General features: G+C 37.6%; 1 protein-coding gene across 9 annotated transcripts in view; it reads left to right on the top strand.

Moving 5' to 3' along the window:
• PUM2 (pumilio RNA binding family member 2) overlaps window positions 1-18,501 on the top strand; it is a 68,749-nt gene that overhangs the window by 23,233 nt on the left and 27,015 nt on the right. For 5 of the 9 annotated variants that reach the window (XM_054279257.1, XM_054279260.1, XM_054279264.1 and 2 more), the window contains exons 3-10: window positions 4,782-4,887; window positions 5,167-5,354; window positions 5,975-6,147; window positions 9,131-9,401; window positions 9,696-9,789; window positions 11,644-11,769; window positions 12,935-13,074; window positions 14,752-14,890. In XM_054279257.1, the coding sequence (XP_054135232.1) occupies window positions 4,782-4,887; window positions 5,167-5,354; window positions 5,975-6,147; window positions 9,131-9,401; window positions 9,696-9,789; window positions 11,644-11,769; window positions 12,935-13,074; window positions 14,752-14,890 (1,237 nt within the window). The remainder of the gene's footprint in view (window positions 1-4,781; window positions 4,888-5,166; window positions 5,355-5,974; window positions 6,148-9,130; window positions 9,402-9,695; window positions 9,790-11,643; window positions 11,770-12,934; window positions 13,075-14,751; window positions 14,891-18,501) is intronic. The other 4 variants (XM_054279259.1, XM_054279261.1, XM_054279262.1 and 1 more) reach the window with 2 other exon arrangements.

Raw genomic sequence — 18,501 nt, forward strand, 5'->3', positions numbered from 1 at the left:
AGTTGCTAAGTGTTTCTGAGCTGACACATGGCCATTCCTACTTGATTTTTTTAATTTAATGAAGCATTCAAGCAATCACTTGGCTTTTCAGCAGTTTTTGCTTCATCCAGGGTTGTCTTTGCACCATCTCCCATTTGAAAAAAATAATAGATGGAGCCCTGTTCTTTAGAAAGCTGAGTAGCCACACTGCTCCCCTCCCAGTTCTTAAAACTCCTTTTGAAAAGTAAAAGTGTTAGTGAGGTATCTGTGATAGTACCAACAGTGTGATAGAGTGGAAGGGTGACATTCATGGTGGTGTTTGGTCTTTTGGCACCCACAAAGTACTGTAAAAAGCTTGAAAGCTGTAAAAAGTGAAAGTGAGGGATGGCACAAATGCCTGGGAATTAAATTACAATATATATGACTGTTCATACCAGTCTTTATTTTAGGTTATCTCAGATGGAGGGAGGTATTTCTGCATGATTAGGATTCTGTTGGTTTGTTTTCATGGCATTCAGTGGATCTATAAAGATGTTTAAAAAAACTACACACAAAGAGTCAGAGTTTTGGTACAGTACTGTAGCATCAGAAATTGGTACTAAATTGTGACCCTGCACTCACCAGGTTATTTTGTCTTTAGTTTCAATGGTGTCTTCCAGATATCTTGAGGTAATACAGGTTCACATAGCTAGGTTGACTTACTCAGTAATTTTCTTGATGTATTGCACAACAGTAAGGTAGCTCTGGGATACATTCCATGGCTATTTTAATCTTCCTTTTGATTATAGCCTTCTAGAATATTAAAGGAAACGTCCTTATAAAGTAAGCTGGAATTGGTGAAGGCTCCTACCTGCTATCCTCCATATGCTTTGAAAGGTGTCAAAGAGAGGTCATGTTAAGTGAACTGTTTCTAGCTATTGGGAAATTATGTTCCTTGTTTTATCTTTCTGCCAGGATTTTTCTCTGAACTGAAATTAATTTTTTTTCATCATTCTAATCCTTACTGATACTTTTCTTCCCAACCGGATATCAATACCTAGCTGTTAAATCTGTTGCAGACATCTTTCTCTAAATGTGTTTCATAATTTTCACTTGGGTAAATTGTTACATTTATTATTCACAGATGATGCTTCTGGCTCCAGCTCCCAAAATCTGTGGTGACCTATAAGGTCACTTTAGTGTTCTGAAGAAATAAGAACACATGGTGTTGTTTCTCTCTAGGCATCTGTTTGCTATATCAGGGCAAGCCAGAATGGTCTGCAGGACTTTAGTGTGACCCACTACAGCAACACAAAACTTAGTGCCAAACAGCACAGAAAACTAAATCTTCTTTTGATAGTGTCTGTTGGTTTAACTTACAGGATCAAAGCACACAGAGTTCATTTGAGGAACAAAGTATTCATTTCCAGTGTCAAAACTTCTTTTAGAGAAATTCAGCTGAGATGTTCTTTGAGCTCTGTAGGAATAGATAAAGATCTTAAAGATAATTTTAAAAAATAATTTTAAAATCCTTCATTTGAGAGTCAGTAATGGAGACTGTGCAGTTTTATATCAGAGAGCTGGTTAAGAGACAGCGTTAGCATAACTGCTTGTTATTATTTGTGTGTAGTAAAGGGCTTTGTTGGTCTTTGTCTGGCAAACACCTAACAGGGATCAGTGCTGGTGCTGAAAAGGACACATTTAGTGTACTTTTGGGAGAGTAGTAGTAGTAAGAAATACTACAACCTGCTCCATTATTTTTACTTATAATTGGATGTATCTTTGTAAAGTTTGTGTTTTATTACACTAAATGCAGGAAATGTTGAGGAAAACATGTGCTAGCAGAGTAAAACACAATGATTTTAACTATCTGTATTGATTTGAGATGACTTCTAGATGAAGTCTTTTTTGGTAGAACTAATCAAACACATTGTTTTTCCTGTCTGTTTCATTTTTCTGAAAACTACTTATTTTATTTGAATTCCACAATTAAAAGAATTGACAACTGATAGGGTTGTTTATTTGACAATCCAAGAACTAATACCTTCATTTAAAAAGAGCATAGTGCATGTCATACCCATTTGTCAAAATAAATAATAAATGTAAATCAGTGGCTCAGGGAGTCGCAGTATTGTTAACTTTGTAAAACTGCATTTATTTAAATATTTGAGGGACTTTGTTGTGTAGAAAGTTTATGAAAATCATTTCAGTAAGTCTGTTTAATCTTCAGTAGTTGAAATTTAGCCTCTCAGTATGGATCATGCATTATGTTTTGTGTTAAAGATACTTTTATATTCTTTGTCTACCAAAGTACAACTGAAAGCAGTTGAATCTGTCTGAAATTTGAGAGTAAGTAGTTTAAAAAAAAGGCAAACCTCAAAAAAACCAAAACAAACCTTAAAAAGCCCACACAAACAACAAGAGCAGCAAAATCCCCCCCAACAACTTGTACTTTTGCAGTGAGTGTTATTGCTTCTTTCTGCCAGGGGACAGTTTTCCCTCTCATACAAATCACATCAATGAGTTTTTATATCAAAACCAGTATTGCAGTGTGTTCTGCTCTAAATTTGCTTATTTTTTAACACTGAGTTGTCTGAACATACCTGTCTGATAGTAGAATTTACTAATTTCTGGGTGAGCATAGTTCAGGTAATTCTGATTTTATGGCACTTGAGATATTAGTAGATCTGCTTTATTCTGACAGGGTTGTGTGATGTGGTGACACCTTCACTTAGGTGTTTCAAAGCTCTCAGCTGGACACATATTTGAAATTGGCTTAGACAGCATTTTAAATAGAACGTGATTCCCAAAAGCAAGATTTTGTAGATAACATTAAATGCTTGCTCCCTGTTCTACCACTCTCCTACAAAATGAAAATTAAGTAGTATTGCAAGCCTGTTACAAATAGAAAGCTAAAAAAGATGTGTATATTCCATAGGCTGATCTGGATTTTGTAATCTTCTGCTTTTAGCTGAAAAGCAGTTGTAAGATTCCATTAATCTATTTCTCTGCCTTCAGATGGCTAACTTCAGCCCTTAAATTTGAGGTAAACTTATATCCTGCTGCTCACAAATTATATTTGGTTAACACCTGGTGGTGATTCTCCAATGCATTTGGGAGTGGGCATCTCTGTCAGGGCAGATCACAACAGTACAGCACTTCCTGCAAGCATAACATTCTCCTGTGGTTTTATTGAGCTTTGGCTGTTGATCGTCTTCCAACCTGAATCCTTCTCTATTAATGAATTTCTGGAAGGAACCCAGGGATTTGAGGTTAACCTGTCAGACACCTTCATTTCTGGTGAGAGCTCTGGGCAGCACAGAAAACCAGCAATCCTTAATTTGTCCAGAGGAGCTCTTGTCACCTCTGTTGCACTGTTAGTGCTGGGGGCTGCAAGTGGCAATCTTATCCACCTCCTCTTGAGGCTGTTTTCACAAGTGCTTTCAGTGTCATGCTAAGAAATATCTATATTATATACTGCCTCCTATTACTAGATTCATCAAGGCTCATACTAACCAGCTGTGAAGTTCAGAAGAGTTTTTAGTCACTTAAGTTACAGAAGAAGCAAGTTTCCAGAATGTACGCATTTATTGCAGACAGCTTCATCTGATTACGTTTGGTTCTTTTTAATTTCATAAAATTTAAAATTCTAAGTACAGCATTACATTATGCAGAATCTGATGGAATGTGCAGCTTTCTTCTTCCCTGCGTATTGCAAGTTGTTTTCACTTTCCTTTCTGTTGATGTACCTTGTAAAGTACCTATTCTGTCTGAGAATACAGTTTTTTAGTTACGTATAGGGAAAATATGGCATGTAGGGTTTGGCAGTTGTACTGTTACTGATGGGAAAAGGTACAGGAATAAACTAGTAAAATCAGAGCAAAAAGGATGCTAGTATTTGAGTAATTCTTGTTTGTGTGGTGCTTCTGTCATGTCACACTAAGTGTTTCTGCTGTTGACGACAGTACAAGAAGTGATACTGATCTAACATGACACTTTCTGGTTTACAAGTAGGAATGAAAAAAAACATACATCTAAATAACAGTGTTGGTATGTGGAACTTCACATATGAATGTCACAGATTTTTAACAGCCCTATGGTCTGAAGGAGCTGACTTGCTACCATATGCATTAGTCACTTTCTAAAATTTGGAACATGATACATTTCCAAGGGAAGAGAACTTCACAATGAACTGCAGCTCTTTCTGGTTATCACAGTATTGGTTAACAGCCAAACTTCTGAGTCTTTGGCAGGAAGGCACTGTTAGTTAAAGCTTCTGAGAAGACTGTCTTGACTTAACACAGGGATTAATTTGATTTGCTTTTTTCACAGCTGCTTCTATATTCTGTATTTCTTCCTCATAACTTCAGAATTTCAATACTGTTGGAGTTATTTTAGCAATTCCTTTTTTACAAAAAAAGAGGCAGAGCAAATTTTTACAAGGGCAGATAGGGGTAGAATGAGGGAAAGTGGTTTTAAATTAAAAGAAGAGAGATTTTTGATTAGATACAAGGAAGTAATTCTTTACTGTGTGGGTGGTGAGGCACTGGAACAGGCTGCACAGAGAAGCTCTGGCTGCCCTATCCATGGAAGTGTTCAAGACCAGGTCAGATGAGGCCCTGAGTAACCTGCTCCAGTAAGTGGCCATCCTGCCCATGGCAGGGAAGTTGGAATTAGATGATCTTTAAGATCCTTCCAACCCAAACCATTTTATGATTCCATGATGTAAAACTAATTACTTGCATACCCTCTTAATATCCTCGTGCTATTTTTGCCCATCTGTAAGCATATTTCAGTAAAACCATCATCTTCTTTTGTAACAGCTTTTACCTGCCAAAAAGTTTTGGGAACCTGATGATTCAGCAAAAGATGGACAAAAAGGGATATTCCTTGGTGACGAGTGGAGAGAGACTGCATGGGGAACTCCTCGTAAGTGATTGTTGTACATGTACTGAAAATCAGTCATGATAACTGAATGGTATTCAAAGCAAATTTTGTAACTGAATCTTAAATTTTATTTTCCTTTCATTTTAGTTGTGAAAGTGTAAACTGCATGGTGATTGTATTTCAATAGCACTTTTTGAAAGTTTGATTTGGAATTTTTTTTAATGTTTTGTTTTAATACTTCTGTTATGATGAAATGCAGAAACATTACAAGCTGTATTTTAAAAAATACTATAGTTTTATTTATTTGTTTGTTTTTAACAGACCATTCTATGTCCCAGCCTATTATGGTACAGAGAAAGCCTGGACAGGGTTTTCATGGAAACAGTGAAGTAAATGCTGTATTGTCTCCACGATCAGAAAGTGGTGGCCTTGGAGTGAGCATGGTAGAATATGTGTTAAGTTCCTCTCCAGCTGATAAATTGGATTCCCGGTTTAGGAAAGGAGCTTTTGTAAGTAATACAGTGTGTTAAGCTTGCCTGGTTACCTGCTATGGTCTTTGTTACATGGTTATATTTTCAGTTCTCTTTGTCTGTTTTTAATTTTTAACTCTTTAGAAGGAAGTAGTTGCTATCTGTCTGTCTTCCTTGGTTGGAGGGGCAGAAGAGGGAAGTGGTTTGGGAACTTTAACTAAATAGCTGTCTTAAAGTGCTTTCCTAAAAACTTTATTTAAAGGTAGGGGAAAGACTGCAAATTGCTTAATTTATAATGTGTGATGAGCTTTATTCTAGATCTTCTATGTTTTCATGTGAGTTTGTTTTGTAACTGGATGTTTTAATTGTATAATATAAACTTTTCTCTAATTCAAAGTGTTACTGCTTTAACAGCACCGCTATAGTTAAGGTTGAGTTAGCTCTTCCATTATAAATCTTGGCATTCCTTTTCACATTTTGGCAGTTATTAATTGCATGTGGTTGAAACTTGATGATCAAGTGACCCACCAAATGCAATTTCATTGACAACAAACTGTTTGTGTTGTTTACGTGCACTGTAGTGTAGAATTAGGTCACCTTGTGGTGCTCCTATTGTGTTCTGTTCAATATTCAGAATCAAACAGATTCTTTTTCCTCAGGGCACTAGAGATGCTGAAACAGATGGACCTGAGAAAGGAGATCAGAAAGGCAAGGCTTCTCCATTTGAGGAGGACAAAAACAGAGATCTTAAACAAGGAGATGATGAGGATGTTACTAAAATAAATGGCAGAGGTTTGCCAAATGGAATGGATGCCGATTGCAAAGATTTTAAGTAAGCTTTTAACTGTTTCTCAAGAAGACAAGCATGTCTCTTAAGGGCATTATTACAGTTCTGGTTTGTGTGTCAGCTTTAAACATTACCCAGCTGCAGACTGATTCTTCCCCTCTCAAGTCCTCCCTTTCCCACCGTGCCACATGTTTCTTAGGATGTCATTAATGTGTGTGTCACTTCTCATGAGACAAATTCATCTTAACATAGTAACTATTAAAAGTAAATGGGTGCCTTCTGAATGTGGTGCATTAAAGAGGGATGAAAACTTTAACCCTTTTAATGTCAAACTAAATTTCTTTCTCTCTCTGCTTCTTTTTAATGCTCTTTTGCATCTGAGTGTTGTAGAGAGTAAGTCCTACAGAATTTTAACTTCTGATTTTGCTAGTGGATACCACAGCCTAACACAACTAATCATTTCCCCATAAGTCTTTATAGAAGCCATATCTTTGACTAAGGTGGAGCAATGTATTTTCCTATTCATATAATTAAATGTCACCCATGGAATGGTGTTGCGGTTTGGTTGTTTTTTTAGGGAAAAATAGATTGAACTAAGCTCAAGCTTTTGAACAGTCAAGTCTTACATGACAGCACAGCCAGTCTGGTTTTTTTTCCTAAAACTAAACTGCATTTTAAATTGAGTACTTGTTAAGGGCTGATCCTTCTTTCTTGAATGACTGTGATGCATTTGTAAGTGTCATACAGAAGAATTTAAAAGATAGAGAACTAGAGTGCTGCTCATAAATTTATATTAATGTGATAAACATGACCAGATAGTTGTGGTTTCATTAGTTCATTACTGAGCAGGTATAATAAAATGCATGCTTGAATCCCATACGTAAGTATTTCCTACCCTTTAAAAAATGTGTTTACCTGAGGCTAAAGAGGGATTCTTGAGGTCTGTTTTTCAAGCCATATCATTGAAAATAATACAATTCCAAGCATACCAGAGAGCTCACATTGGCTCCTTTCAGTTGTGTGCTGCAATATACACAATAAGCAAATTACCAAGTTACCCATAGCAAATGCAGAATAACTTCTGTCCTGCTTTTCTTTACCAGTATCTATTTCAATTTTGAAATAGGTGTTTGTGAAGTACCTTCTGTATTATTTAAAGAGAGAAGTTGTTGAAAAATACACAAATGCAAAAAAGCATCCAAAGCCAGTAAACCTCTCAGAAAAATAAAAAAATAAGGCCTTCTAAATGAAATGGGCCATATGAAGTGGTGGTATAGAGCCCTCCAAATTGAGGTTTATAATTGAAGTATTGACACAACTTTAACTATAGCAACAGAACAGCACCAATGTAAGGAGCAACCTGTATTAGCTAACCATAAGTATTAACAAAGAAACTTCACCCTGTCCTCCTCATTGTATTTTTATTGTACTTGTAGCATTTTTAAACTAAGTATGTACTGAAATAACTGCCTTTTTTCCTTTTGTTCTTCACTTTGTTTATGCTGTATTTCACTTGGGAAAAATAGGGAATATTAAATGGCTTTAAACTCAAGTTTTCAGCAAGACATGGTTGCTTGCTAGGATACTTAGATGGTAAGCCAGCATGTTATATGCAATCCTCATGAGGTTTCTTTTTACATTAAAGAAACCTCTTGTCAAAAACCTCTTCCTTTCTTTGACATATTTTGTCCAGAGTAATAAATCATACCGTGTTGCTGCAATAAACTCCCTAAAAGGCTGATTTCTAGCTGTACAGACTTAAGTGTTGTTATCAGCCATTACATAAGTGCTAGTAGATTTCTTTGCATTAGTCATGGGCTTCAGTGAGGAACAGATACTTTGGCTCTGGAGCCCTGAAGAGGAAGCAGAACAGGTAGTACTGAGGCTGTGTCTCTGACCTAGAATTAGCAGTACAGCAGACTGGTCTGGCACTGTACTGCTGGAATAAACATAGGTTCTTCCTGCAAGATGGCATTTGGTTTTTGAGCCCAGTTTTCACAAGTAAAGCCAGCTAAACTTGAAGTTCTGCAATTCCTGAGAAACAATATATAATCATAAAGTTCTGCCAACACAATAATGTTAGTGGATCATAGATTTTCTCACACAACTCTTTCTTAGAAGTTAACTTAGATTTTTGTCTGTAAAAATTGAGAGTCTAAACAATATGGCCTCCCACAGAAGGTGGGATACCACTCAAGGTGTCCTAAATCTAACCAAATAGTGTTGGGAATCTCTTTAGGATGTTACTCTGTTGACATCTCACCTCATCAGTTTGCCTGTAGATGTTTATAGGTGTACAAAAAGTCCCCTGTAGACTACCAGTCAGATGAGAAAGCAATTCAGCTTTTATATATAATACTGTATCTTTGATGCTGTATATTCTATTCAGGGTTATATTAGGAACCCTTTTCCCCCACCTGTCATCACTGTAGTATACTCTATTAAATGAGTTGTGTAGGAAATGAAATGTTTTAGTCATATGCTAAATGAAGTGATTATTACTTCATTTTACTCAAGGTAAAAATATATTGCTTGCTTTTCAGATGTGAAAAATGGTTACTGTATTGTATGTGTGTCTTTTCCAGTTGAAATTTTGCTGTGTCTTTCTGTTCTTTGGCATGAAATGCCCTTAGCCATTTCTTTTTTTTAAATTTCTCTGCAGTACCTTTCACGTCACTACCAAAATACAATAAAGAGACATCCCAAAATTCGCAGGTGACCACAGTTCACTCCATTTGACTCAAAACAGCCTCACAAATCAGTTTGTTTTTCTCACAAATTATTTGAAGAGCTCTGTAGTCAATCTTAAACTTACCAAAAAACCAAATAAAATTATGCTTTAGAGTTAAATGCATCCTTTATCTTGAACCATCAGTGCATGCTGGTTGAAAATGATAAAATTAGTCTGTCACTTCCCTTTGTAAAGTCTCTTGAGTTCAGAGCTGCTTTGAAAGTAGAAATACTGTTCTCTGTCCATGGACAGCTTTATTTAAGACTGAAGAGTCTGTCTTAAATTCCTTCTGAACAGTCGTACCCCTGGAAGTCGACAGGCCTCCCCAACAGAAGTAGCTGAACGCCTGGGCCCCAATCCCAGCACCACAGAAGGATTAGGTCCACTTCCCAATCCTACAGCCCACAAGCCTCTGGTAGAAGAATTTTCAAATCCAGAAAATCAGAATCTAGATGCCATGGAACAAGTTGGTCTGGATTCTCTACAGTTTGACTATCCTGGCAATCAGGTACAAATGGACTCTTCAGGAGCTACTGTAGGACTTTTTGACTACAATTCTCAGCAGCAGGTTAGTAATGGACTGTGGAAAACTGATCCTCTAAGTTGTTGATTGTCCTCTTGATAATTCCTCATTTCAACATGCAGTGCATTGAATATTATTTTGTCTGTGTCTTAGTAAAGGGCAAATAACTGCATAATTAGTCTAGAAGAATATTGTTGCATAATTTTCTAGTTTAGTAACTTGCTATTACGGAAGCTTGGTTTGACATATTTTTTTTTTCCGTAAGCAAATCCAAGTATATTATAGCCCTGACTTTGGAAAACTGAAATGCATCTTTTTTCTTTTTTTTCTTCCCAATAGCTTTTCCAGAGGACTAATGCTCTGACTGTTCAGCAGTTGACAGCAGCCCAGCAGCAGCAATATGCACTGGCTGCAGCTCAGCAGCCACACATAGGTGAGGTTTCTGCACAATGCAGCGAGTGTCCCTGGCAAAAGTGGGTGTGTTGTTTTGACAGACTCCTTTCAATTTACCCAGTCTTCTCATTCAGATAGATACTGATCACTTGGCCCGTTGCAATGGTTCTCATGAAAACTGCTCAGAAGGACTGGCTATGACTGTACTGTCCTTAGTGGATGTTTTCTGTTGTAAATTTCCCCCTTTGGATAGTTGTATACAAAGAAATAAAACTTGTATTTTTGCTTCTGTAGCATAACAGTTCAATGTTGGTGGGAATAAAAGTTAAAAATGCTTACTGCTATAAGCAGTAATAGAAACACTAGTTTTATATACTAAAATCCAGTAAGCACTTCTAAGATTCTATTGCAGTTTAATATTTTTAGTAATCCAGTTAAAAACCATTGCACAGTAGAATTTTGAAATCATACGGTTGTGTTGATTAAGTTTTAATTTTTCCTTGTTAATGGCACCATTTAAACAGCTCTTTCTTCTTGCAGGTACCCTAATGAGCTAATTCTTTAGCAGGCATTTTTTCAGTGCCTTTAGTTCAGTGAGTTAGTTAAATACACCAAGTTCTTCAAGTGCTGCAACTCAACAAGGAGCCTTCATTTCAGTGACAGCAATTTTATGTTCCACTGTGGAGAAGCTGTTAGTGTTTAGGGGAGGGAGGTTGGAACGCACATGGAAGCAATTCCTTGTTTAAGGAAGGGAGGTAGTTGGGGTTTAAAGATTTCTACCCTCTCCACTGGGCTTTCCTCTGAGAAAAAAAGGATTCTCAGGATCAGATGGGCAGGCAGAAGTAGGAACTATCTCCAGTGGCTTGTGTCCATGCTCTCCTGCAAATAAGTTTTCCCACCAGCTTGTTGTTTAGGTAGATTGTGAGGTCTGCTTAGACTGGGAGCAGCAGCCTATAGCTGGGATTGAGAAGTGGCAGCTCTTCACAAATACAGGCTGAGAGCTGGAAGCCTGGCAGATTGAGATGTTTGTTGAGTCCACAGGTCCTGTCTTTGGCTTCTAAACTGTGGAGAAGCCCCTACTTTGTATGAAGTGCTGACTCAGTAGTCAGCTGAAATTTTTCTCTTTTAAATGCAGCCTCTTCTCATGTGCATATTAATAGAAATTTATCAAAAAATATTGGGAAGGAGTGACATAGTTTGATGTGCCTTGCTTGCTGCAACAGTTGGTGACTCAGTGTTGGATAAAGTACATGAACCCGACTGACTGGGGAAACTCTGGGTAGTGATGCTTTGTTTGCTGAGTTTCTGCAATTGTCTCTGCACCTGTCAATTCTGCAGTTGGAATTCCATTGCAATTCCTATATCAAATTAGGATTCTTGGGAAGTAAGATTAGCATCTCATATCTGGCTGTTTAAAAGCTAGGTATCTGACTTAAACTATCTGGTTAAATTTTTTTGTAATTGTCAGTGAAGAGAGATTTTTGTCTCTAGCAGGTGGTTTATTTCATCTGGCTGATTCACTTCACACACTAGATGACTTGTCTGCTACAGATTTCCTTGCAAGATTAGTTTAACTTTCAGATAGTTAAAGTTGGGCAAGATAAATTCCACTTTGAATAATCCCTTCTGTGTAAGGATGGATAGACGCATATGAGATAAAGCTCCTTGGAGTCTTACAAAACAAAACAAAGCTGTTAGGCTTTGGGATTAGTAAGAAAGGACTGATGAGAAGACATAGAAGTGTTGATTTCTGTACTTAGGTACCTGGTCTTAAGAGCTTCCAAAGTACAAGCAGTTCTGATTTTAACAGATAGGCTGTGTGATTTGGGTGGTGTGAATATGATGATGCTTGCTAAGAATGTTGGCTGTAATGAAGCTCTGTTTGTTACTGCAGCAGGCGTGTTCTCCGCAGGCTTGGCCCCAGCTGCTTTTGTGCCAAACCCCTACATTATCAGCGCTGCTCCTCCAGGGACTGACCCGTACACCGCAGCTGGATTAGCTGCAGCAGCTACCCTGGCAGGTAACTGAACACTGCAAGTGTCTGTCTTGATAATGCAACCGAACAAAAAGAGAAAAAAAATTGAAATCTGTCCTGTTTATTCTCTGCAAATGTAGTTCTGGGAAGGAGAGACTTGTAAAAAAATGAATACTGCCACTTTGAATATTCTTACTACAATAGAAAGAATTTCAGTTTGTTGTATATGGATTCCAAGTTTCTCTTGCCACTGGACTTTCATATACAAAATATAGGGCTTTTTTCCTGTTCTAGAAGTGTTTATCCTTAATAAGGTGAATCTGACTTTGACAGTATGTATTATTTTCAAAAGATGTGTCAGCTAGCCTTTCCTTGTATATTTTTACTCAGTGCATTAATTTTCTAATTCTAGCTTTTCTCATTCTCAGTAGGCATGAGAATAAAGATGGTCTCCAGCATGCTAAAAGGCCCAGACAACAGAGAAGCATAGGAAGATCTCTTAAGTTACTAGATGTCACTGTGAAACACCATGACTGAGTATTCAAGTCCTAGCTAGTGCTCAGACATGTGCATAACATTAAAAAAAAAAAAAACACACTCCTTTGTTTCCATATGGTGTTTCACAGGGAAGGCAGTAGAAAAAACTAAGACATGTATACACAATGGTTTATATGTATAGTCCCATGATACAGAGAGATTATTCTTCTACATGTTCCTCAGCAATAGACTGGAAGAGTTAAGTGTGCCCACTTTGAAGAGCATCATGTATGTGCAGGGGAGGCACAGGCAATAGTGTTTATAAGCAAGGGCATCATACAGAAGGGAGGAATCATAGATTATCAAAGTCTCAGTACATCACTATCAGGAGGATAAATTTTGTTCATACTGTGATATTCTGAAATGATCTTTTCTTCCAACCATGAAAACTGGTTTTGAATGTTCTTTGGTACACAGGCTCTGAATGGTTTAAGGTTTTTCTTTGTCATCTGAGTCTCACAAGGGTATTCATTTTTTCATAAAGATATGACTTGGTGTGAATTTTTAAAATTAACTCGTTTGTATTCATGTATCATTTTAGCTAATGTGAGATTTTTTTTCTTTTTAATACTGATTTCTCTTCTGTAACTGAGAAGATGGATCAATGAGGGATACTACAAGCAGTATTTTAAGCAGCTGCACTAGATGGAATAATCATGCTTTCTGGTTTTAGGTCCTGCTGTGGTTCCACCTCAGTATTATGGTGTTCCATGGGGGGTGTATCCAGCCAATTTATTCCAGCAGCAAGCTGCAGCAGCAAATACCACAGCAAATCAGCAAGCAGCTTCCCAGGCACAGCAGGGACAGCAACCGGTACGTTCAGCATGAAAAGCAGAGCTGCCTTCCCTTAACATCCCAGTGTGTAAGGGTCAGCTGCTGGAAAATTGTACATCATTCAGATGTTGAATTTTATTGGATAATAAATGAACGTTAAAAACTCTCAATTTTCTTATTCATTGTCACTGTCTCACACCATGTTAAAGTTAATTTACAGTCTCGGTTCTTGAAACAACAAGCATTTAAAATGATTCCTTTCTTCCAGTTGCTATTATGTGTGTAGGTGATGCTTCCTGTGTAGTAAATTAATGTAGTTTAATTTAGAAAACTGACATAAAGGGATGAAAATATACATTCGGGTAATTTTAGGAGGATATTAATTCCTTTTAAGCTTGGGGAAAAACAGATCTGTGTTTTCATGAATTAACTGGAAGACTGAATGTTGCACATTTTTCTGTCCCTTTAAAAAGTAGGGAAATAAAGGTGTTACCAGTAGTTTTGTTGCTTCACAGGAAGGAAGGGTTGCCCAGCTTATTTTTCTGTGACATTAATTGTATTGCAGCATCACCATGTGCCATATGGTGTTTTTGTCTTGGTGAAGCAAGACTAAGCAATTGTTACAAGAATCTGTAGAAAATTCAGTTTCTTTAAGTATTTCTTGAAAAATGCTAATTTTCTATTGTTTCTCTGTTTTAAACTATTGTATGAGTATTCATTTTCAGTATAAATGAATGGCAATTTTGACAAAGGAAAACCCCAAATTTTACAATAACTTTACACTTGAATGAATGCAAGTCTTTCAAATTTTTTACCAGCAGTATGGTTAATTTCAATGCCATTCTTAGAAATGCAACTTAAGAAGTCTGAGATACCTTTAATTCCAGGGGTCTCATCACTGTTTTATGTTCAAGTGGATATTTCTTTCTACTGATTGTTTATCAGTGACCTGCATTGGTAACTGAATATATATTGTCTCTGCAGTTTCTTTTTGTTTTCTCTATAAAGTTAATACTGATTTATGCAAATAACATATACGGTTCTTTGTGGGAATATATTGTGAGTTGCATTTCTCCCTTATTTCAAACCTGAAAAAGCTGATTTTAACCAAGAGGAATAGAGTAGTTGCAAGAATTTAGATTGCTTTTCAATCAGATTCCCGGAGATTTGCTGTCAGAACATAATAAAATATGCCTGTGTTGCATGGTGATGGAGTGTTATGTGAATGTTTAAAACTTAGTGGGTGCATTATTTACAGCACTGTTGACAATGGAGTGTTAATTATTTAGACAAGTTACTACAAGTGCTGAAATACTCAGATTTACATCATTCAATTGCCTGGAAGTAATGTCAACAAATGTGTTTATCAAGGAAGGTCAGGTGTTCAGTTAATAAATAATGTAGGTTGTAAAATGTATCACTCTTACAGATTTTCTGCCTTCCTGTATACTCATTACCATTGATGGAACATACCTGAGTCCTGATGTCCAAAGCAGGGCAGATATTTTATGGTCGCATTGGTCAACAAAATAGTGTATACCTTTTATTCTTTGCATGTGTATATTCTGGAAACCAATGAGGTGCAGGATTCCCAAAGTGAAAATCAGGGCTGAGAGGCATCAGATGCTCAAAGCAACTGTTCTAGACCTTTGTTAGCACATAATAGATTGGCTTCCTTACCTTTTAAGGAAGGGGTGTTGTGTTGGCCTTTTCCAGGTCCTGCGAGCTGGAGCAACTCAGCGCCCGCTCACTCCCAACCAGGGGCAGCAAGGGCAGCAGGCAGAGTCACTTGCAGCAGCTGCAGCAGCAAATCCAGCTTTGGCTTTTGGTCAGGGTCTTGCTACAGGCATGCCAGGTATGTATGTTATCAGTGGATTAAGAGACTCACAGAAAGTAAGAATATTGGTGTTATTAGGTAACAGATTGACAAAGTGCTGTTCAATTTACAATAAGCTGCTTAGAATTGAGTTTTATAGTTTTGTGTTATTCAATTGGTTTAAAATACTGGCACAGTTTTTTTAAAGCACAAGAAGCTCCTCTAGCATTTGTTATTTGGAGCATTTTCTCTGTGTTTGCTGTTGTAAATGTATGCACAAGAAATAAAGGTTTTTGCAAGGTAATTTCATATATAGTGAAGCAACTACATGCTGTCTTAAAAGTCATTTGTTCTCTGGTTCCTCTGCAACAGGAAGTATTACGTTTTGCTAGAATAACTTTTTGGGGGGGCATAATAATATCTAAAATTCAGAATCCAAAATTAAGACATTTTTAAAAAATTACTACTTGATCATATCTGAAGATCACAAAATGCTTGGAAACACTCCAAATGTTGGGGCCTCAGATTCTTCTCATGTGCATGGCTTCTGACTTCCTGAGAAGTGGTTCATGTGTTGTGGAGGGGTTAGGTTGAAGTTCAATATCTAAGTGTTTGGTGCAGTTGCCTGAGCAAGAGCAGTTTCAGTATACTTGGCCATTCCTCACTATGAAAGTTAAGGTTTTTGCATAGTTGAGTTAAATCATGTTGATCCATTCCTTTGACCTGTGCAAGTTCTCTCGTTGGTCGACACCACTGTGAGATGTCCTGCAGCCTGGAGCCAGAGTTGTTCGCTATGTGCTCTGGGGCTGCATCGTGCACTTGGCCTCCGATTAGCACATTTTTGATTCTAACTGCAGAGCAGACTGGCTATGGTGCTTTTCCTGTCTGTTTTCTTTTATAACTGCAATTTCTATTTCTTCTCGTGCAGTAGTTATCTTCAGCTTTTAGCATCTTTCTCCTAAAAATGAGGAATCAGCAAAGTACAGTCCTGGTACCTGCCACCTGCCAGGTGGTACTTCTGCACCTCACCGAAGCAGTGGATAAGGGTACAAACATTGAGGCATGTAAGAGATGTTATAACCATCTTTGCACAAGCCTCAAAAGCTTAGCTATAAATTATAATTTTTTTTTTTTGAGAGGGGATGTGGTGTACATTTTTTATGGTTACTTGTTAGTTCTTTGGATCTGGAGTAGTAGCTGTCTTAAGAGTAGTTCTTAAAACCTGTAAACCCCACTCAGATGGATGATTGAAAGTAATACTGAGTGGTCAAATACATAACCTCAGTAGTGCAAGAGCCTGTGCTTTGAAGAAGGTACTGGAAGACTTTTTTTTCCTCTTCCACAAGTCCTAAAAGGTTTTCCATGAGGGCGGGAGCCTTTTTATTCAGTTTCTGTTGTAGGCTCCTGCTTTATCCCATCTGATGCTTCAAGTCTGGATGGCCAGAGAAGAACTTTATTCTGAATATATTTCAGACTCTTGTATGATAGGAATTGTGTGCAACTGACTTAAGCTTTATCAACCACACTATTACAGGGAATAGAGCTGAAAATATAAAGACATTTTTTCAGTCATCATCAGATGGATTTGTAGTGACTCAGGAGTGCTGGTGATTCCTCTTTTTAGCTTAAGAAGAATATAAAATGAGGAAATTAAATATGTGGGAATCTTGTTACTTCAGCTCTTCTTGAGAGAGATGCTTGGGCTCCATTTATAAGCAAAGAGAAATAGGAACTTTTACTCTTGATTTGTCTGCCTCTATTTTAGTTTCCTGATTTAGGATAAAGTGAGTTTGGCTCCAGAGATGCCTTTTTCTATTACCTTACTATAAAATTGAATCTGGATGACTAAATAATACCTAGATACCAAAATGTGATTCAATGAATCCCAGACAGCAACCACTGAGCAACACCTGTAATAAACAAGATTTCGTGTGGAATTCATATTTCAATGGACTAAGATGTTTTACAAGAATATGAAGGTCCAAATTGAGTTTCAAGCTTTTAAATACTCTTTACAGAAAGGATATTTGTAGTTTGTTTCATTTTGAACTAGCAAGTCAGAATATATTGTTCAGCTTGTCCATGCTGCTGTCTTGAAATTATTTTAGCTGCTTTCTCCTTGTCACAGCCTTTGTGTTGGATGAAATTCATGTTGTCCCAACTATTTGATGGCTTTATTTTGAAATTTGATGTTTCAGGTGTTTCTGTGTTAGCTGTTAAGGAAGATGTATTCCTATGTCACTTAAGATACCTATCTCATTCTGTGTGCAGAGAGAAGGGGCCTGAAATCCAGGTTACTTTTTCACATAATGGTACTGTCAGGTCTCCTTTCAGAAATCATAGAAGGATAGAATGGTTTGGATTGGAAGGGGCCTTATAGATCATCTCGTTCTAACCCCTTGCCATGGACAGGGAACTTTCCACTAGACGAGGTTTCTCAGAGCCCCATTTTGAACCTGGTTTTGAACACCTCCAGGGATGAGGTGGCAGCAGCCTCTATGGGCAACTGTTCCAGTGTCTCACCACCCTCACAGTAAAGAATTTGTTTCTAACATCCCATGCAAAACTGCACTCTTTCATTTGGAAGCCATTCCCTCCTGTTCTATCACTTCATGCTCTTGGAAAAAGTCTCCAGCCTTCCTGTAGGCCCCTCTGGGTACTGGAAAGCTGATAAAAGGTGAAACTTATGGTTCTTTTTTAGAACGACTTATTGTGAAGTGTACTTTGCATTGAAGTTAAACAATACCATTTAAAATTCTTTCTATCCTAATATTGAGCAAGTCATTCAATAACAAAGATTCTAAAAAAACAGTGTTTCTGCCTTAATATATGTGTGCAGAAAGTATCAGAGGGTATTCCCAAATTCATAGGGCAGTTAGTATGCATTCTGCTTACGAGTAAAACCAGTGCTCATCACAGGCAACTTCTGGACTTGGCTTAATCATCCAAAGTCAGGAGTCTGCTTGAGACTTCAGCTGTCTTAAGGAGTCAGTGGAGATCTTCCTTGTGCATTTGCTGTAAAGAGACTGCAGAGCTGCTCAGCTTACCCAGAAATAGATGTCTGTAACAGCAGGTCAGCCAAATCCCACCAGAGGCTCCACTGACTGCACTGGCTAGGTCAGATACAACTTGGTTTTATGGAGCTCACACAGTAAAGCTGTCATGGTGCATCTGGCTTGCAGGTGGACATGTAAAGTGAGTAGTCTGGGAAAAAACACCCAAGTAAAAAGCATTAAAATCAACAGTTTCTCTCCATTGGCATAGGATTTGTTGGTTTTATTACCTAGAGGAATTTGAAGTGTGACATTGTAGTGGGAAGTATGAAATAGAAGTCAGATTTCATTGTGTCAGATATACAGTGTAGGCAAAGTTACAGTGGTTATAGAAAGTATAAATGGGTTACTACCTGGATAGTAAGTTCTGAATTTGATTTTTGAGAGGCTGTGCAGAGATAAGGCTGAGCATGTCTTCCTCAGTACAAGCAAAAGGTTATAGGGGTTCAGGTTTTGGACAAAGAGAATTGGGGAGGGTAGAGGATGGCATTTTTAAAAGGAGCAGATAATTGAGTTGGCAGTAAGGAGTGTCACAGCTGTTAAACTGTGTAGAGACAAGTGGCAAACTGGTATAGATTGGGATGTCATCACTGAGGG

The sequence above is a fragment of the Melozone crissalis genome, unplaced genomic scaffold, assembly GCF_028551555.1.
Source record: "Melozone crissalis strain CALT ecotype California unplaced genomic scaffold, PUWL_Pcris_2 ptg000027l_1, whole genome shotgun sequence".
NCBI lineage: Eukaryota > Metazoa > Chordata > Aves > Passeriformes > Passerellidae > Melozone > Melozone crissalis.